Source organism: Neofelis nebulosa, chromosome 11 (assembly GCF_028018385.1).
Source record: "Neofelis nebulosa isolate mNeoNeb1 chromosome 11, mNeoNeb1.pri, whole genome shotgun sequence".
Classification (NCBI taxonomy): domain Eukaryota; kingdom Metazoa; phylum Chordata; class Mammalia; order Carnivora; family Felidae; genus Neofelis; species Neofelis nebulosa.
Genome location: NC_080792.1, coordinates 89,001,886 through 89,014,983, shown reverse-complemented (window position 1 = coordinate 89,014,983; position 13,098 = coordinate 89,001,886). Strand labels below are relative to the sequence as shown.

Below are 13,098 nucleotides of genomic sequence, written 5' to 3'. Positions count from 1 at the left end.
CTCCTGTGACCTGTGTGTCCCCTTCACACTGAGTCACCACAAACCCTAGATGTGTTCGTTTCCTGGGGTGGGGGGGGGGGGAGGGGGGGGGAGGCTTAAAACAAGAGACATGTATTCTCTCTTGCTTTTGGAGGCCAGAAGTCTGTCTGAAATCAAGGTGTCCGCAGGGCCTGCTCCCTTTGAAGGCCCTCTCTCCCTCTGAGGATTCTGCCTTGCTCCCCTCCAGCCTCTGGTGGCGGCCAGCTTCATTGGCTAGTGGCTACATCCCTTTAGTCTGTCTTTTAAGGACATGGTCCTTGGATTTAGGACCCACCTTAATCCGGTGTGACTTCATCTTAACGAATTATATCTGCGAAGATGCTATTTCCAAATAAAACCACATTCCTTTTTTTTTTTTTAAGTTGCTTTCTTTGTTTTCCTTTCTTTTCTTTTTTTTAAGTTTCTTTATTTTGAGAGAGAGAGATTCAGAGAGGGTTGAGCAGAGCGAGAGGGAGTAACAGAGGATCCAAAGTGGGCTCTGCGCTGACAGCCGTGAGTCCAATGCAGGGCTCGAATTCATGAACGGCGAGATCACGATCTGAGACAAAGTCAGACGCTTAACCGACTGAGCCACCCCAGGCGACCATAAAGCCACATTCTAAGGTTCTGGGTGGATGTGAATTTTGGGGGGCCCTTTAGCCCACTACACCAGGCCTTAGACAGATAGGTAGCCCCATCTCCCCTTATAGTTTTGGAAATTGAGACCAGAGAGAAGTGACTTGTCCAGGATGAGAGGGAGCTGGTCACAGAGTTGGGACTAGAACCCATTTATTTGCTCAATAAGTACCGAGTACCTGCCTTATGCCAAGGTGTCTTCATGCTGTGGACTGAACAGGTCCCAGAGGCCAACAGGATCTCGAGTACAGGTTGAGCTCTGCCACTTGAAGCTGTGTACCTTGAACAAGTCATTCCACGTCTCTTAGCCTCCACCTTCCCTTCTGCAAACTGGGAACAGTAGCAGCACTCAGCCTTTCTCAAGGGGTTGTGGCACTACCTAAAGGGAGACGTGCACGCAGAGCACATGGCACAACCATAAAAGTGAAGCCACCACGAAGCATGAGCTTACAAAGTGTCTGGGAAATGGTCGCTGCTTTCATTACAGAATCTGGGCCGCATTCCGTGGGCTCCTTTGAAGAGCAAGGGAGGGCGTATCCCCGCTGACCACATCTGTGCCCTCGGCCAGGGTCCTTTCTATTTTTTTTATGGAGGGGACTCAGCTGCTCTGGGCGTGGAGATATGGCATGTCTTTGTACCCCAGGGGTGAGACTGTGTTCTTGGGAGCGCCTGTGTGTGTGTGTGTGTGTGTGTGTGTGTGTGCGCGCGTGCGCGCATGTGCACACCTGCTATTCAGGAAGCTGACCGAAGGTGGCCTCGGTGATGCCGTCATGTCACCATGGAAACAGATGCTGGGCTTAAAGTCACCAGGACCTTGACCATGAATGAGGCTTTCTGCATAAGTAGAAACCTGAGCTTTTGGACACTGGGAAGAACATTTGGGGCAGAGAGACATTTAGAGGTGACCCAGGAGTCCTCTCTCTCAGGCAGCGCCACTGAGGCCCCTTCCCACTTCCCGTGTTTGATCTCTCTGAAATCTTAGTGAGTATAGACACAGGATTGGTTTCTGTTTGTTTGTTTTGTTTTATACCAGCTTTATTGAGGTGTGAGTCCCACACCACACAGTTCACACATTTGAAGGGTACAGTTTAGGGATTTTTCGCATATTCACAGGGTTGTCAAACCATCACCAAGATTTTAGAGTATTGTCATCACCCCAAGAAGTCACTCTCCAGCCCCCCACCCCCACCCCCATCCCTAGGCAACCAGTAATCTGCCTTCCGTCTGTACAGATTTGCCTGTACTGGACATTTCGTGTCGATGGGATCGTACACTATGTGGACTTTTGTGTCGGGCTTCTTACGCATCGTTCTCAGGGTTCATCCACGTCGTAACAGGTTTTGGCCCTTCATTCCTTTTTATGGCCGACTCTTACTCCATTATGTGGGTATAATTTGTCTGTCCATTTTTCAGATCACGGATATTGGGTTGTTTCCACCTTTTGGCTCTTGTGACTAATGCTGCAGTGAACATTCGAGCACACGTTTCTGTGTGGACATGTTCTCCTTCTCCTGGATGTTTACCTAGCAGTGGAATTGCTGGGTCATACAGCAATTCTATGTTGAGCTTTTTGAAGAACCGCCAAATTGTTTTCCGTGGCTGCTGTACCGTTTTATATTCCCACCAGCAATGCGTGAGGGTTCCAATTTCTCCACATCCTCACAACACTTGTTATTGCCTGTCTTTGTAGTCATCCTAGTGGGTCTGAAGTGGTAACTTGTAGTTTTGATCTACCTCTCCCCAGTGGCTAGTGATGTTGAGTATCTTTTCATGTGCTTGTTGGCCATTGATGTACTTCTTTGGAGGTATGTCTGTTCAAGTCCTTTGCCCATTTTTGAATTGGGTTGTATCTTTGTTGTTGAGTTGCGTAGTTCTTTATATATTTTAGATACAAGTCCCTCATCAGATACATTATTTACAAGAACTTTCTCTGTGGGTTGTCTTTTCATTATCTTCATAGTATCTTTTGATGCACAAAAGTTTAAAAATTTATATGAAGTCCAATTTATGTATTTTTTTATTGGCTGTTTGTACTTTGCGTACCCTATTTAAAAAAAAAAAAACATCGGGGCGCCTGGGTGGCTCATTCGGTTAAGTGTCCGACTTCGGCTCAGGTCACCATCTCACTGTCCGTGGGTTCGAGCCCCACGTCGGGCTCTGTGCTGACTGCTCAGAGCCTGGAGCCTGTTTCGGATTCTGTGTCTCCCTCTCTCTCTGACCCTCCCCCGTTCATGCTCTGTCTCTCTCTGTCTCAAAAATAAATAAAATGTTAAAAAAAATTAAAAAAAAAAAACATTGTCAAATCCAAGGTCATGAAGGTTTACTCCTATGATTTCTTCTAAGAGTTGTGTAGTTTAAGCTCTTACATTTAGGTTTTTGATCCATTTTGAGCTAATCTTTATATATGATGTGAGGTAGGGGTCCAACTTCATTGTTTTACATGTGGATATCCAATTATCCCACCAGTATACTGGGACATGTTGAAAAGACTTCTTTCCTTCATTGAATGATCTCAGCACTCTGGTTGAAAATCAATACATATAGTATGTAGATATATGGGTTTATTTGTAGACTTTCAGCCCTATTCTTTAGATCTATCCTGTGCCAGTACTACATTGTTTTGATTACTGTGGTTTTATAGCAAGATTTTCTGAAAAAAAATGTAATGTTTATTTATTTTTGAGAGAGAGAGAAAGAGTGTGGTAAACAGGGGAGGGCAGAGAGAGAGGGACACAGAGAATCCGAAGCAGGCTCCAGGCTCTAAGCTGTCAGCACGGAGCCCGACGTGGGGCTCAAACCCATGAATCGTGAGATCATGACCTGAGCCAAAGTTGGAGGCTTAACCGACTGAGCCACCCAGGCGCACCTATGGCAAGATTTTTTGTAGCAGGGTGCCTGGGTGGCTCAGTCTGTTAAGCGTTCAGTTCTTGATTTTGGCTCAGGTCATGATCTCATGATTTGGGAGATCAAGCCCTGTGTCAGGCTCTGCACTGACAATGCGGAGCCTGCTTGGGATTCTCACTCTCCTCTCTCTGCACCTCCCCTGCTTGTGCGCACGCTCTCTCTCTCTCTCTCTCTCTCTCACTCTGTCTCTCAAAATAAATAACTTAAAAAAAAGATTTTGTGTAGGAAAATGTAAATGTTCCAACTTTGCTTTGCTTTGTTTTTGAGATTGTTTTGGCTATTTGAGATCCTTCTCTGATCCTTCCTGATTTTATGATCAGTTTTTCCACATCTACCAGAAAGGCCACTGGGGATTTTGACAGGGACTGCACTGGATCTGTAGAATGCTTTGGGGAATATTGACCTCTTAACAATATTAAATCTTCCAATGTATGAACACAGATGTCTTTCCATTTACTTAGGTTTTTGCTTTCTTTTGGCAACGTATTACCGTTTCAGCATCTGAGTGCTTCACCTTCATTACATTTATCCAAGATATTTGATTCTTTTGTATGTTCTTGTCAATGGAAATGGTTGCTTAATTTCCTTTTTGCATTGCTTATTTTTGTGTGTTGATTTTGTATCCTGCGACTTTTGCTGAATTCGTTTACTTTGTCTAACAGGTTTGGAGGTGGGGGGGATTCTTCAGGATTTTCCGTATATAAGATCATGTCCTTGGCAGATTGAAGTGGTTTTATTTCTTCCTTTCCAATTTGAGTGCCCCTGATTGTTTCTTTTTCTTGACTAATGTCTTGGGCTAGAACTTCCAGTACAGTGTTGAATAGAACCTAGAGAGCGGGCATCCTCAACTTGTTCCTGATGCTGGGAACACTTTTAGTCCTGGGACTGATGGGAGCCAGAAGGGAGGAGTTGGCACAGGCAGTGCTAGAGCTCACAGGGAGACCATGGCCCGCTGGGTCTCCTGTAGGGGTACAGGGGCTTGTGGAGTCTGGGCCTGGATCTGGGAGTCCTGGAGCGACACAGAAGAAGCCAGCCTGGTTGGCCAAAGCCCCTCCTCCTCTCAGCATCCCTGGGCCTGGTCTCCTGGGCCCCTTCCCTTCTGCAGAGTGCTCTGGCCCCAACACATGCTGAATGCTTTTGTCCCTGTAGAAGAAGAGCCGTAACGAGACGTATGGCCAAGGTAGCGGAGTGGAGATCTTGGAGAACCGGCCATACACGGATGGCCCCGGCGGCTCTGGACAGTACACGCACAAGGTGTACCATGTGGGCATGCACATCCCCAGCTGGTTCCGCTCCATCCTGCCCAAAGCGGCCCTGAGGGTGGTGGAGGAGTCCTGGAATGCCTACCCCTACACCCGAACCAGGTGAGCCTTTCCCCACACCCTGCGCCACCCTCTGGTGGGGAAGGAACCCCGGGGGTGGCCCTCTAGGCGGGCTCACCCTCCCTCCAAGAGGCTCAGACTCCTGGGGAGCTAAGTCTCCATTCCAGGAGTCTCCATCCTCAGAGAACAGGCAGGAAAGGGGAGGGTGTCCCCCTTGTTACTGCACCTTCCCAGGAAGGCCGGGAAAGCATGAGTCAGGTGAGGGCCGCCTGAGATCCCTTTGCCATCTAGGAAGGCTCAGGGAATACAAACTCACGTTAATGATCACCTGGGAATGCGGGGCCACTAACCAACCAGCTAGGGAGAAACATGAACCAAGGGTAGACCAGATGGCCCAGAGACTCTCTCTGAGCCTGAGACCTCCAGCACCTGCAGCAGTGCTTCCTTATTTTCCACTTGGAACAGGGCTTCCTTTGGATTCCCCAAGAAGGGAGGCTCTTCACTCCGTGCTCCCACCCACCCAGTGTAGCTGAGTGTAACGGATAGGGGGCTGCTCCCAGCTGGCCACCCACTTGCTATGCAAGTGGAGTCCCCACGAGTCTCCTGGGGCTTCATTCTCCCCACTAAATGAGGACCTGGGCTTATCAGAGGGTCCACCGAGGTTATTCGTCTTCCCAGAAGTACTATCCTCCTCTGAGCTCATGTCCAGCCAAGAGAAAGGGGTGTGGCCTTGTCGTCAGACCTGGTTGCTTGGGGGGGTAAGGGGTTGCGGAGGTATCAGAGAGTGCTAATTTAGATTCAGCCTAATGGGTTCATGCCACATGCTTGTGGTATGCCTGTGTGTCTATGGCCATCCATGCCTTACACACATGAACAATGGCCATAGGGCTTCTGGAAGCTTCCTCCGATGTTTCCGTCCCTCTCTCCCCAAACACATTCCCCACCCCCAGCCTGGCCTCGGCCTGGACAAGGAGAGGTCCAGGAGGTGGACAGACAGGCAAGTCTCAGCCACCACCCCCACCCTTTCTCCCTCTCCTGCCCAGTGGGGTCCCACAGGCCCTGACCCACCGCTGCAGGCACCAGTCCTGATGTATGCTTTCCTCCCCACAGGTTCACGTGCCCCTTTGTGGAGAAATTCTCCATCGACATCGAAACCTTTTATAAAACCGATGCTGGAGAAAACCCTAATGTGTTCAGCCTGTCTCCTGTGGAGAAGAGCCAGCTGACAATCGGTAACCACCACTACAGCGCTCCCCGCCTGGGAAGGGCAGGAGCCCTGCAGGGCCACTTTCCAGGGTCCCTGCCTACATGTCCCTTGGCTCTGCCCCTTGTCTCCAGGCCTGGAAGGCTCCAGACTGGCTCCTGTCCTGGGCGGGGAGGTCATAGTCCCAGCAAGCATGAGGGCACAGGGATGGCAGGATCAGACTCCTTGGCCCCATTTTCCTGACGTGCACATTGAGGCTCAGTGCCCTTCCCACTCAAGCCCCTTCCCTCAATCCCTTCCAGGTGTCCTCCTCCCCTGGAGGGCACGTGTGTGCTCAGGGGGCCATCTCAGGCTGGCAGCTGTGTGTGGGTGCAGCCTGTGGGGGCTCTGGCACACTGCAGGGCCTGTGTCCCCTTGACGGTGAGTGGCCTCTCCAGCTGACTGTACGTGAGGAAACAGCCCGTCTGTTAACTTAAGAGAGGCCTGAGATCAGGATTTGCATGTGAAATCTTCCAATTCCTAAGTAAACTTAGTAAACTGGCCAAAGAAACCACATCTGTGGGCCACCTGCAGCTCAGCAGCCACTGGTCTGCAACCGGTGGGCTCCAGGCTCTGCGGGGCAAGCCACCACGGAGGTGCTTCAGGCAGGTGCGTGGCCAGGTTAGAGAGCTGCATTCCAGGCCGTGTGGGGTGAGCCGCCATGGAGGCAGGTACATGGCCGGCGTTAGACAGACGGCTCCCAGCACCACAGGGTCCTACTCTCAGGCAGCCTCTGATGGGCACGAAGGGCTTCTCCCCGGGACCCCCTCACCCGGCTCCCTCCCTCCTGCTGGAGTTTTCAGGCCCCATGGGGCTTTGGGAGCTCTATCAGTGTGAACAGGCCGCCGCAATGTACCGCAGGCTGGGGGGCTAAACACAGAAGTTCAGTGTCTCGCTAAAGTCTGAGGTCAGAGTGTGAGCAGGCTTGTCCCCTTCTGGAGTCACTGAGGGAGAATCTGTGCATGCCCTTCCCCTAGCTTCTGGTGGCTCCTGGCAGTTTCTGGCATTCCTTGGCATATAAATACATCACCCTAATCTCTCCCTCATCCTCACGTGGCACTCTCCCCGTGTGCTTGTCTGTGTCCAAATTTCCCCTTTTTAGAAGCAGATTAGTCATAGTGGAGTAGAGCCTACCCTAATGACCTCATTTTAGTTTGGTTCCTTCTTTAAAGGCCTTATCTCCAAATAAGGTCACGTTCTGAGGAACTGGAGGGTTAGGACTCCAACATACGAATTTGTAGGGGACACATTCGACCCACAACGGGAGGGATGGACCCCGCATGATACCGGCCTTCCGCCAGCTCAGGTGCAGCCAGCCTCAGACAAGGCCTGAGCTCCATGGGCTGCCTCCGGAGGCCACCTGCTGTGATTCCTAAGTCTCTGTGATATGACTCATCCATGTCCCGGCCTGCCCCTTGGCCTTTGCCTGTCCGCGCAGGCGGCGCATGTGGTCTGCTCCGGGAAGGATGTCCGTCCCTCCCCCGAAAGCCCCTGCCCCTGGGGAGCTCCTGACCCCTTGCTGATTTCCGTGGAGCCCACGTCTGTGCCTGCAAACCACCACGTGGATTCAGTGCGGGCCAGCAAGCAGGGGAGACGAGACAGAGCGTGGCCAGGGCAGAGCCCGCCGGGTGCCATCATCCCCATGCATCCCAAAAAGGGCCTCTCTGAGCCACAAACTCTCTTCTGGGGTTTATGTACCCCAAGTGTGTACCCAGTCCTCTGTAACACATGCATGCCTTGGGAGCCCGCACAGCAGGGAGAGATTTGGGACAAGAGGTGGCATGGCCCAGGCCCTGCCCCGAGTTGCTGCTGTTCCTCTTGGATCCATTCCCCACACCCGGCCAGGTCCCACCGCCCCCAGTCCTGTTTCCCCAGCACCCAGCCCTGTGGCATCCACTACCCGCTCTCAGGACCGACACCTCCTGCCGATCTCCTCCCTTCTGACCTAAGAGGGGCTCCTACGCGGCCAGCCTGCCTTAAAGCCGCTACGTGTGTATATATAAGGAGAATATAGCGCCATTTCCCCTCAGGGTACCGTGTGGGTGCCCAGCCTGGTGAGAGAAGGACGCATCCCCATCCCCTCACCCAATACAGACACTCTAGTGGCCGCCCAAACTCTCCCCATCCCTTGCTGCTGGAACCTTCTCGGCTTCACTGCTTTGCTCCTGTAGCTGAAATGCCACCTTTTCTGGGAATCTCTTCCCGGCCTTCCCTTCTGTTTCCCCGCCCCCCGGCAGCCACCACCCTGTCCCACATCCTCCGTGGAAATTCATCTCCCCTTGCCTCCTAAGCTCATCATCTAATTTGTCTGCTTAGGCAAGTGGTAGAGTCATGGGAGGACACAGGCCCTGAGGTCAGGAGAGCCCAAGGTCAGAGTGGCCCAGAGCAGCATCCCCAATCCCAGGTCCGGCCCTATGGCACAGGAGGCCCAGAGGCCTGCGAGGACTTGAGGGGGGAGGGCAGAGACACAGGGGCGGGGACTGAACAGGGAGGGGCGGGCTGGAGGTTGGGCGGAAGCGGCCACCAGCGGGCTCTCCCCCACAGACTTCATCGACATTGTCAAGGACCCCGTCCCCCCCAGTGAGTATAAGACCGAAGAGGACCCCAAGCTATTCCACTCGATCAAGACACAGCGGGGGCCGCTGTCTGACAACTGGATCGAAGAGTACAAGCAGCAGGTTTTCCCCATCATGTGCGCCTACAAGCTCTGTAAGGTCGAGTTCCGCTACTGGGGCATGCAGTCCAAGATCGAGAGGTTCATCCACGACACGGGTGAGCTCGCCAGTGCCCACCGCCTCCCTCCGCGTCCGGGGCAGATCCCTCCTCCTCCCAGAAGCTGACCCAGAGCCCATGCGCAGCTTCCTGCCCAGTTTATCTTGGCTGCTTGCCGAGTACCTATAGATGACAAGCAGCGTCCCCGGGCCCTGCCCCCAGACACTCTTGACTGGCTTGTGTTTGGAGCATATAGTGCCAACCCCCTGAGGAGGAGCAGCCCCAGGAGGCAGCCTCCCTGCTCTTACCTGCACCTCTTACCCCAGGCCCCAGCTCTGCCTCCCCTATGGGCTGGACGTTCCAGGCACAGAGGGCCTTGGACGCCGTGGTGCCCTCACACTGTGGAGCCCGGCCTGGAGCAGGTGTCCAGGGAACAGGTGGACCAGCAGGACCAACCTGGGGCTCCTGGCCCAGCTAGAGCTGACCCGGGCTCCTCCCTCCCCTAGCACCCCCAGCTCCCTACCTGCCCCCCCCCCCCGCCCCTACCCAGGTCATGGCATGAGATCAGTGCCAAGGGCCTGGCCCAGCCCAAGCTCATGAGCCAGGAGTAGCACCTGGACAGACATCTTTTGACTCCAAGGCCCAGGGTTTTGGTTCAGATGTGAATCTTTGGAACAGATGTCCCACACTGTTGATGATATGCTTTCACATGTGCCGTAACAGCTCACAATGACCTGTGAGGACAGCCATGTCACCCGTCCGTTTGTAGAGGAGGAAGCAGAGACTCAGTGCTGGGCCTGACCCCAGATCTCCCTTCCTAGCTACCCTGGATCTGAACTGATATTCTCATAGCAGTGGGGCCGTGGCTTCTCATCAGATGGTCTGTTGAGTGTGGGACCCAAGGATAGTATGCCTGAGGCCATCGCCCAGGCCTTGGAGGACATAGTCTTGGCTGAAGGAGGGCAGAGGGTGAAGGGATCTAGGAAGTATTTCTGGGGAGGCAGAGTGGCCTGAGCCAGGAGGAATGGTCACCATAGAGCTGCCTGAGGACATGACATGGGTTGACCACTTGGAAAGCCGCTCTCCTTTCTCTAGGAGAGTGGAAGATGCATGCCTTGAGACCCAGTGATGTCCCTCCCAGGTTTGCCCCTTGGAGAAACTCTTATACACATTCCAGAATGTTCAGAGGAGCAGATTTGTAAAAGCCAAGTGGACAAACAATGAAAGTGAGCCAAAGGCCCAATGGCAAAAGAAGGAATAAATAAAATGTGGTATTTCAAACAAATAAACACCATGCAGCAACGAACTTGAAACTCACCCAAAACAGCAGGCGGCAGGAAAATACATGCAGCTTGACACATACATGTAAAAATGTCAATAACATGCAAACCAACCCAACCTATCGTGTAGAAAAACACACCTGTGTGCTCCAACCAGAAAGAAAAGCAAATAAACACAGAGTTGAGGCTGGACTGGGCAGGGGGAGAATGCGTCCAGGAGGGCCAGCCAAGGGCTCCCTGTTACTGGTCATGTCTGCTCCCTCACTGGGTAGTGTGGGTAAGGATGCTCTATTTCTTCTTAATGTTTTCTTAACGAGCTTTATTGAGGCCTAATTTTACACACCATACACTTCACCCCTTGCAAGAGGACAGTTCTATAAGTGGCAGTATATTCAGAGTCGTGCACACTGTTCTAGAACATTCCATCACCTCAGTCTTTCGTTCCTGTTCACAGTCACCCCCACTCCCACCCCCAGCCCAAGGCAACCCCCATCTGCCTTCTGTCCCTAAAGTTCTTTTATTATCTTTTCTACCTTGAAAGCTCTTACTTTCGTTATTTTACACGCATGATATATTCTTCTGTATCTTTATCTTCTTTTGTGTCTTATTTTATATGTATATATGTTCTACTTATAAGAAAAAGGACCAACCCACTTTGAACTGGAACTTGATTTCCATGTGGAAATTGGACAGGAAAAGTGTATAGATACCAACCGAGAGACAAAACTGGCAGGAATCCCCCCTCTGTCTCCCCTTGGGGCAGGAATCCCCCCAAAATTCAGTGTGGCTTCTGAGCAGGCACATTCCCTTAGGGGGCACCCCTGCTCTAGTTATACAACCACCGTGAGCTTGTGAGGTCATCTGTGAGCCATTTGCAAATGGGGAAACTGAGGCACAGGGTAGGGAGGGCAGTGATTTGCCCACGGCCACACGGTGGGGATGACCTTGGGTTGCCTCCCAGCCCCGAGCCCGGCCCTGGGGGCTGACAGTGCCCGTGTCTCCTGTCTCTCCCCTCCCCCTGCCGCTGCCCGGGACCAGGCCTGCGGAAGGTGATGGTCAGGGCCCACCGGCAGGCCTGGTGCTGGCAGGACGAATGGTACGGGCTCAACATGGAGAACATCCGGGAGCTGGAGAAGGAGGCACAGCTCATGCTGTCCCGCAAGATGGCCCGCTTCAATGAGGATGACGAGGAGGCTGTGCAGCTGGCCAAGGACGAAGCCATCCAGGCCCAGGTCACTGGGGAGCCCGCCCAGCCCAGCAGCAGCAGCAGCGGGGAACCCTTGGCGGGCCGGGGTCTCAAAAAGCAGTGGTCCACATCCTCCAAGTCTTCAAGGTCGTCCAAGCGGGGAGGTGAGCGCCGTAGCTCTGCGTTTTACCACCCCGGCAACAGCCCTCACCCCCGCTCCGGGCAGCCCCTTGCCACCCACCGTCAGAGAATTCTGGCTCCTCCCGGGGACTCTTGCCCCCAGACCTTGTGGGCCACGCCTGAGGGGGGTCAGAACCATTCTGCCGGTAACCCCCCACCCAAGTTCAGAGTGAGCCCAGGGTGTCTGTCCCCTCCCCCCAACACAAAGCAGGTGGCCCAGACTCACCTACAAGGGCCAGGTGAGACAGGCTGGCCGTGTGGGAACCCAGCTCCCAGCCTCTCCTGGGGCCCAGATGGCTGCAGCTCTGAGGAGCTGGGCTTCCCAGGAGGAGGTGGGGGGGTGGTCTTAGTGGGTACCTGTCAGCACAGCCAGGAGGGGTCTCTGCTCCTGTGGTGGGAGCCAGGCTGACGGAGTCTGAAAGCCTTTACATCCTGAGAGAGGGCTTTCTCGGGAGAATTTTTGCAAAAGCACCGTGGCTGTTTGGGAAACCAGGATTATCCCGTGTAGAGCCAGGAGTCCCCTCTGTGAGTCCAGCTTCCCCACACCAGGCTTGGCCGTCTATGTGCTGAAGGCATCTGTGTATGTATATGTGTCGATGCCTTTTATGTGCTCACTTGCCGACAGCACCCCGCAGCCCCATCTGTCTGCTCTGCTGCAGGGGAACTGAAGGGGCTCGCTCCCGGAAAGACCCAGGTCAAAGGCACAGGAGCAGACCCAGGTCTGTGCGACTGTGCGTCCTGGCCTCATACCTGACACCCTCCCCCTTCCTCGTCCTCCCCGGGACACACCTGTTTTGTGCCAGGTGGGCTGGGCGGGGCCGTCTTGAAAGTTCCAGGAGCTTCCACCAAAATGAGCCAGGGTCACCCCACCCCTCATTTCTCCCTTCGTTCTCTCCTGAGCCCTCCCGGCCCATCACCTCCGCCTGCCTTCCGCCCGCCCGGCCTCACCCAGCCGGGTGGTGGGTCAGCCTGCGGTTTTGCCTTCCAGCCAGCCCTTCCCGCCACAGCATCTCCGAGTGGAGGATGCAGAGCATCGCCCGGGACTCGGACGAAGGCTCGGAAGATGAGTACTTCGACGCTCATGGTAGGCCGTGGCTCCTCCCGGGGCAGAGGGGGAGGATCTGGGCAGGGTTGGAGCAGGAGGCGTGGACTGAAGCAGCAGTGGGGCAGAGAATGAGACGAAATCACCGGGAGTCTGGGGTCTCACCCTGGCCACGTGCCGGGATGTCTCTGCTGGGCCTGGCAGGCAGGGACTGTTCTCTCGAGCACCGCCCCCCTCAGAATGGATTTATACAGTCAGACGGGGGCTTTTTTCCATATGTGAGTTTATTTCCACAAGCAGCTTTACCAAAGCATGACATCTTACAGTTTTCTAAATTTTTGCAATGACCTTGTTTTTTGCCTTGGTTAAATGCAAGTACACCGAATGTAGAAACTTTAGAAACTGCGATGAGCCGGAAATATGTGAGGTGCCCATTTTCCCACTAATCCCCAAATCAACACAGTGAGCACACGGCCTGACGAGTCACCCACCTGTGCTGGGAAGGTGCGGGTACACTTAACCCTCAAACGACACGAGTTTGAACTCTCCAGGTCCACTCACACGTGCTTTTCCCC

The 13,098-nt window shown here is 53.5% G+C and overlaps 1 protein-coding gene across 16 annotated transcripts in view; it reads left to right on the top strand.

The window, feature by feature from the left end:
* PITPNM2 (phosphatidylinositol transfer protein membrane associated 2) overlaps positions 1 to 13,098 on the top strand; it is a 144,488-nt gene that overhangs the window by 115,784 nt on the left and 15,606 nt on the right. For 12 of the 16 annotated variants that reach the window (XM_058691401.1, XM_058691407.1, XM_058691402.1 and 9 more), the window contains 6 exons: positions 4,708 to 4,922; positions 5,991 to 6,112; positions 8,668 to 8,895; positions 11,154 to 11,465; positions 12,141 to 12,200; positions 12,470 to 12,565. In XM_058691401.1, the coding sequence (XP_058547384.1) occupies positions 4,708 to 4,922; positions 5,991 to 6,112; positions 8,668 to 8,895; positions 11,154 to 11,465; positions 12,141 to 12,200; positions 12,470 to 12,565 (1,033 nt within the window). The remainder of the gene's footprint in view (positions 1 to 4,707; positions 4,923 to 5,990; positions 6,113 to 8,667; positions 8,896 to 11,153; positions 11,466 to 12,140; positions 12,201 to 12,469; positions 12,566 to 13,098) is intronic. The other 4 variants (XM_058691408.1, XM_058691405.1, XM_058691406.1 and 1 more) reach the window with 1 other exon arrangement.